General features: G+C 38.9%; 1 protein-coding gene across 1 annotated transcript in view; it reads right to left on the bottom strand.

The window, feature by feature from the left end:
- The window catches only part of Trip11 (thyroid hormone receptor interactor 11), a 74,666-nt gene that overhangs the window by 1,214 nt on the left and 65,922 nt on the right, over positions 1-7,530 (bottom strand). The window contains exons 16-19 of the mRNA XM_023719634.1: positions 6,664-6,745; positions 5,826-5,940; positions 5,099-5,212; positions 2,995-3,139 (exon numbers count right to left, since the gene is read on the bottom strand). Coding sequence (XP_023575402.1) covers positions 2,995-3,139; positions 5,099-5,212; positions 5,826-5,940; positions 6,664-6,745 — 456 coding nt within the window. The remainder of the gene's footprint in view (positions 1-2,994; positions 3,140-5,098; positions 5,213-5,825; positions 5,941-6,663; positions 6,746-7,530) is intronic.

Genomic DNA, 7,530 nt, shown 5'->3' with positions numbered 1-7,530 from the left:
CAGTGTTTAGACGGGATATTATGTCTGCATCTTGTGAATAACCACTACGAAGACAACGATATGCAATGTATTAATTATTGAACCTGTCCTACTAAGCGGTTTTGAAACTGTCTCATTGTTATTTGTTTCTCAATAAAATTAATAAAAAATGAAAAATAGTGATTTATATTATGAAAATGTGCTTAAAATTCACTCTTGGTAATTCAAAATGTTTTCTGATAAAAACAATTCTTTACATATGTTTTCTGTTACTAGATTTGGCTCCAAAACAAACATTCATGTGCTACTGGGTTCTGTGCCCCACAAGCAGAGATCTATGAAATATTGGTGGGTAATTTTTTAAAAAATGTATTTAGTACAGGGTCTACAGGGTCTCACTATGTAGCTCAGACCCACAGTGATCCTCCTGTTTTCAGCCTCCCAAGTGCTGGGATTGCAGGTGTGCACCACTATGCCCAGTCTCCGCCGCTGTCTCAGTGCACCCCTGGGGCGGGGTCTGCGCGGCACATCGGGGATCAATTCCCAGTTACTGCACTCTGCCTAAGCAGGCGCTTCAGTCTGCTGAGCTATCTGGCTGGCCCTTCAAGTATTTATGGACATTTAATATTTCTTCTGAGAAGTGTCTATTCATTTCAGTTCCTTCTTTTGACTGAGTCTTTTGTTAGAGGGGTTCTAAATGCTTTCAGTTCTTTATATATTCTAGAGATTAGTCCTCTGTCTGAGGTGCAGCTGGCAAATTTTTTTCCATTCTGAGTTGTTTTACTTTGTTGGGTCTCTTGCTGCACAGAAGCTTTTTAATTTGATATAATCCCATGTGCTGACTTTTGATGTTATTTCTTATGCAAGTGGGTTTCCACTGAGAAAGTCCCTGCCTATGTCTATGACTGCAAAGATTTTACCTATTTTATGTTCCACAGATTTAAGTGTTTCTGTTTTAATATTTAGATCTTAGAGACATTTTGATTTTAGTTTAGTGCCTGATGAGAGATACTGACTGGTCTAGCTTTGACCTTTCCGCATGCAGATACCCTAGGTACAAATGGCCAGTATTTGAAAAAGTGTTCACCTTCACTGTCCTTTAGAGAAGTACAAAGTAAAACTGCACAGAGATTCCATCTTACTGCAGAAAGAATGGCCATCAATTAAGAATCAAACAGTTAACGCACGCCACGGAGACAGCAGTGAAGAATAACCTTCCTGCGTTGCTGGTGGGAGTGTAAACCAGCACAAGGAAAACACATGTTTTTAGTACCTGCTATACCTCTCAGATAAAGTTATGACTTTTCTTTGAATTCAGCAAACATAAATTCCAACTAGATTTTACCACTCTATCTTTCCATGAAAGTTCAGACAATAGAAACATTTGTCTAAAAAACCAAGCAAGTTTTTAAGATTCCAGGATATAAATATTGAACTAAATTAAAATATACATGTGATAAACAAAAGAATACCTATTAACATGTACCTCTTGGTATCTTAAAATATGAAGGTTTCCCAAGAAAGGACCTCCCTATAGTTAAGCTCTGGAAACAGCCCAGATGCCCACCAACAAACAAATGAAGAAACTATGGTATATAAACAGAATCAAGTTGTATTTAGTCATTAAGAAGAATTAATTCATGTTATTATGGGGAATTGGCTTTTTCTTGGTTTTATAAGACAAGGTCTTGTGGTGTAGCCCAGCCAAACCTCAAACACACTAATCCTCCTGCCTCAGCCTCCAAAGCACTGGAATTACAGGTGTAATTGCACAGCCACCAGTCCTGGCTGGCTGTTTTTGGAAACTATAATATTACGTGAAATAAATCTGACACAGAAAATTAAATATCTTATGATTTCTCTTATATAAGAAAACCACAAAATAAAATAAATGTAATAAAAGCTTTTTGAAGAAACTAAGGCTATCAGAAAAGGGATATATAGGGGATGGTGAGATGGCTCAGTGGTCTAAAGCACCTACTTAGAACAAGCTTAGCAAAGCACAGGGACTGCGGTTCAATCCCCCAGCACCACATGCCAGCCAGCCCCGCCCCCTGGTGGGCTGAGCTGCCCCCCCCAGATAAATAAATAAAATTAAAAAAAAAAAAGAAAAGGGATATTTAACCCACTTCAGGATGCCTATTATCAAGATACTTTCATATACAGGATAGCCTAATTTTATTGGTTTAAATATGCTTCATATGCGCTCGATTTCAAATGCATCCAATCAGTAATATCACTGCCTATATGTGGAAGACATGTTCCCATGGATCAAATGTGGAGATGTCAATAAGCTTGCATTAAGCCACCTGCTTTGTAGGTGGATTTATATATATACATATATATATATATATACATACATATATATATATATATGTATATCCTAAAAGATTATTCAATTTCAACTCAATGAAGTTAACTTGAGTTGCCCATATCAATGATATGCACATAGATAAGCTTATACAACCTAGTAGGGTAGAAAAATGGTGAGCACAGATAGCTGCAGCCTGCAACCACTCACTTCCAGCACATCAGAGTGCTTCATGTTCTTAGAGGTCTGTTTGCTAAGCTGAGCATGTGCTGTTTTCATGTCAAGGATTGGCTACTGATTATAAGACTTAATTTTCCAAGGGGAAATCCTTTACTAAACTGTAAACCCAGCAACTAACTCTGATTAGTAAACAGCACCATCAAGCAGAGAAGAAAACAAGTGAGCAGGAAAGATTTACCCGTTCATTACCATGCCCAGAATGTCTTAAAGCAGCTTGTGCAGAGTCAGAACTACATAGCTGATATACAAAGGGAAAATATTTTATACTATTTAAAGTAAGCCAATTAGATATTAAAAACTGTCACAATATAGAAAGCAAAAATTTGATTCCTTATCGGAATTTTACAATCAGAGTTACACAATTTTAATAATACTAATTTAGTTAATATCACTGCAAAGCAAAATCATAAAGTTAAACATTTGATATTTTACACTGTAGGAAACAAATAAGCATCTAATTTTACCTTTTGAGGCTTCTGATACATTTGTATTTAGTTCTCTCTGTCTTGGTGAACTTAGAGGCTTCATATCATGAACAGAAAGCTTTGGTGGCGGGACAGAAGGATGAGATTCCGTTTCTAGAAATTTAACAAAAAGTTCTGAAAAAGACTAAAAAGAAAATACTTTGGTTATATGAGGCTAGGTAACAAAATTACATTCACTACAACTAAGAAAATGTGCCAGCTACTGCAATTAACTGTTAAATATTAATCATGCCATTTGAATCTTTTTTCCTTTTTACAAAGCAGCTTTACAGACCATTGTAGCATCTTATGTGTAGCTACTGCAAATTAGCAATTTAATAATCTTTAACGACAACATTCATTTCAAATACTTCATGAGGTCTTAGTCAACTGAAAACTTTCTTAACATCAGCAGTACTTAAGACATCAAGGGCCGGGGAGATGGCTCACTAGAATAAGTGCTTCCCTGGCAAGCGCAAGGGCCTGAGTTCAATCCTCAGTTCTACCAAAAATAAATAAATAATAAATACTTAAGACATCAAGTCTTGGGGGCCTGTCCATTAGCTCAGGTGTTTAAATGCCTGCTGAAACAAAGCAGTCGGGCTCAGGATGCTGTCGTTCGATCCCCTCATCCTCAAGCCAGACCTGCCCTGAAGGCATCCTGAGCGGCCCCCCCCAAAAATCTTTCTGACATCAAATCTTTTCATTTTAATAACAGACATGAAAAACTGTATCACGTGAAAACAAGTACTAAACATAACTTTCTAAAGATCTGCAAAAGCTCTCCAGTAACATTATCAGATTAAAATAATGTGGTGAACACTTTTCCTCTAAATTAAATGTTATACCAGCCAAGGAAAACAGGGTTTTATCCTAGACTTGTGGGGTTTTGGTTTGTTTAATGTATTTGTTGTTACAGGTCTCACTACACAGCTCGGACTCAGTGATCCTCCTGTTGTCAGTTTTCAGCCTCCCCAGCTCTGGATTACAGGCGTGTGCCACTGCGCCCAGATTTTCTGGCCGGCTCAGCTCGCCCTGGGGGTGGGGCTGGTGCAGCCTGTGGTGCCTGGGACTGAACCAAGGTCCCTGCACTTGCCTAAGCAGGCACTTAAGTCTGCTGAGCTATCTCACTGGCCCCTTGTGTTTTACTTTTTTAATTGAAAATACAAGAAAGAAACCCTCCATTCCCAGTGCTATTAATTCCGTGAACATCCACCTAATGCTCTCTGTGTTTCGGGCACTGCACATGCTCGCACCACGACGGCCTCTTCCTGCCAGACATGGCTCAGGGGCAGCACCCTCCCTTCCGGCTGACAGCTGCTTCCCCAGAGCTTACAGCATCTGGGACACAGCCAGTGCTTGGCAAGGCTCACTGGCGCCATGACTTGGAACATGCAAAAGTAAGTAAAACAGTGCCTCTTTAAAATAGCACAATTAGGGCCAGCGGTACAGCTCAGCGGACTAAGCGCTTGCTCAACGAAGCGCGGGAACCAGGGTTCGATCCCTGGCTCCGGGTGCTGCGCCGGCCCCGCCCTCGGGCGCGCTGAGCCAGTGATGGAGTCCGGGTGCGGTGGCACGTGCCTGTAATCCCAGCCATGGGGAGGCAGAAAGCAGGAGGATCACTACAACCCACGTTGTGAGACCCTGCACGGAAAAAAAACCCAGCACAATTGCCGGGTGATATGGCATACACCTGTAATCCCAGCACTCACGAAGATGAGGTCAGAGGACTGCTATGAGTTGGAAGCCAGCCTGGGCTACACTGTGAATTCGAAGGCAGCCTGAACTATACAGCAAGACCCTGTCTCAAAAATGACACCCTCAAAAAAAGATGAACAGCATAATTTTGTAGAAAGACTGCCTAAGGCAGTAGCATCAAACACATAAAGAAACAGTTACAATTCTAAAAAGTAAAAGTACCATTAAAAAGTGAAAAATGAAAACTATATGCAATCAAATTATTAAAATTGTTTGTCATCTCTAAATCCAAAATAATAAAATAGCTGCATAAATTACCTAAAAGAGAAATCTGATTCTTTGAAAATAAGTACAATATACAATCATTTCATCATTCATATTCAACAAAAATAAAATTAGTCCTTACGCTATTGAGTACAGATTGCTGATTTGGTCTCAGTGGTGTGCTGGGAACACTTTTTGATCCTCCAAGCCACCCCGTCATCCACCTAGTGACACCTCCCTGATCTTCATTAAGCAACTGCAGGATTATTTTAAAACAAAAAAAATCATCAAATGAGAAAATACAGCCATTTTTACACAATTTTAGATATTAGCAAGTCAGGCTTTAGTTCAATTTTTAATATACATTTCCTACTATTGACAAAGGTGACAAACAGGATAAAATTCCATACCAAGCACAACCTCAAATATGATTGTGGGTACTATATTTCAAGATGTCAGTATCCTGATATGAGAATGGTATATAAGTTGCACAGTATTTGAACTAACATCATACAAACTGAACAAATATATCTCAACACAGAATAAAATGATTTCATTTTTACATAATTGAGAAAATTAAGTTATTACACATAATAAAAAGAATGATGGCAGTATTTTAGTTATAAATACAGGGGCCGGGGAGATGGCTCAGTAGGATAAGTGCTTCCCTGGCAAGCACAAGGGTCTGAGTTCAATCCCCAGTTCCTCAAAAAAAAAAAAAAAAAAAAAGGGAAGACAGTGCTTAGAAGACTTCATAATTGAAAAAATGACACCAGAAACAGTAATCAGCCTGCTTACAGATAGTTATAAATACCGTCAGAGAAACAAGTTCAGTAAACGTGTATGGAGTGGCTTCCCTCGCCAGTTACCTGCTCCATCTCCTCCCTCTTGATTCCCAGAATGCTTCCCATCAATCGCAACACTTCATGACGCTGGTTTTTTGGTGTGTGGAAATGACCAACGAAGAGATTTCTCATAAGGACTCTGGAAAGGAAGGAGGAAACCGCTGACACCAACTGCATGTGGAGTCTCCACAAATAGTAAACACACACATTTGATTGTACTTATACAATTACATATTTAACTATAACAAAATATTTTAAAGGGGCTTACAAAAAAAAAAAATCAAGACAATCTCAATTAGGAACATCTAAAATGTTACCTATACAACTTTCTTCACCCCAATAACCTACTGAGGAGAAAGACTGCCTAAGGCAGCAGGATCAAACACATAAGGAAACAATTACAACTCTAAAAGGTAGTAAAAGAGGTACCTAAAAGGTACCTCTTAGTAATGTTCACTTCCTGTCGGGGCTCACGTTCCCCCGAACAGACACTTAAATGGTGGCCACTGTTCTTGTGTTTTACCTGTATATTTTCCTACTCAAATGCATTAAAACTTAGCTGATAATACCTAAATATTAAACATATTCAATAAATGATTATGTCATGCATACTTAGGTTCAGACCTAAGACCTAAGCAGGATATGTTCATGTATGGACAATAAAGGGAAAAAATAGTAAAAATAAATTTAGTACATTATTCTGCTAACCTCCATTAAAGCTACTGATATTTCTCCTTGTTATATAAGAAAAAGGAAAATTTACGTCTAAATTTAATCACAGACAAACATCTACATGCATAAGTTTTTTTAACCATAAAAGCCACCTCTATAAAATACAAAAAGGTAAAAGGTAAAGCCATACTTGTCCACTTTTCCTTCTGTGCTGTTTACTAAGTCCATCAATTTCTTTTGGGCATCGTCCAACATTTCTTGTCGGAGCTGGTCTGTTTAAAACATGTGAATAAAGACAGCCATTACTCATTAAAGTATCCTGGGTGAATATATGACAATCAGACTTCTGAGACTGTTACTGTGAACTCTGAAGATATGGCCTAGTCTACCTGGGGATATTGAATTACTTTTATCTCTTCTTTGGTTAGGAAACTAAGCTCTCTGATATAGAAATTACCTAGAAGCCAAAGTATGCATTATTCGAAGTAATTTACCACCAATGAAGTCATCAATTCCTTAACAGAGTATTTTTAAAAAATCACAAAAGACTTCCACTTTCTTTTAAAACTTAATAGTAAGAAAGATTTTCTTTTCTTTTGCCATTGCTTCCTTCCATGAAACATTTCCAGAGCAATTCTTATTTAGTGCATGGAAATGGAAAGGACAATTTCAGATTTTCCATCTTGTTTTCCTAGCTGGACTCTGCTGTTGGTGAGCTGCACAAGAACACCCAGCATAGCTGAGACAGTTCAAGGCGCAGCTGACACGGCACAGTATTCTGGGAACATGGAATACACCCGAGATCATTAGCTCTACGGACAAATCACGTGGTGATAGCTCATGACTCAACTGGGACAACTTTTAAAATCTTGTTTGAAAAGCAAGCAAACTCTGGGCTGGCCAAACAGCTCAGCAGATTAAAGCATCTGCAAACAGGCGCAACGGCCAGGAGTTTGATCCCCAGGCCTGCCGTGCCGGCCCCATCCTGGGGCACGCTGAGACTAAGTGTAGTGGCATGTACCTGTAATCCTAGTTCTTGGGAGGCTGTAAACAGGTG

This window comes from Octodon degus, unplaced genomic scaffold, assembly GCF_000260255.1.
Source record: "Octodon degus isolate 3935 unplaced genomic scaffold, OctDeg1.0 scaffold00070, whole genome shotgun sequence".
Lineage (NCBI taxonomy): Eukaryota > Metazoa > Chordata > Mammalia > Rodentia > Octodontidae > Octodon > Octodon degus.
Note: the sequence above shows the minus strand (reverse complement) of the source record. Positions and strands in the feature narration are given on the sequence as shown.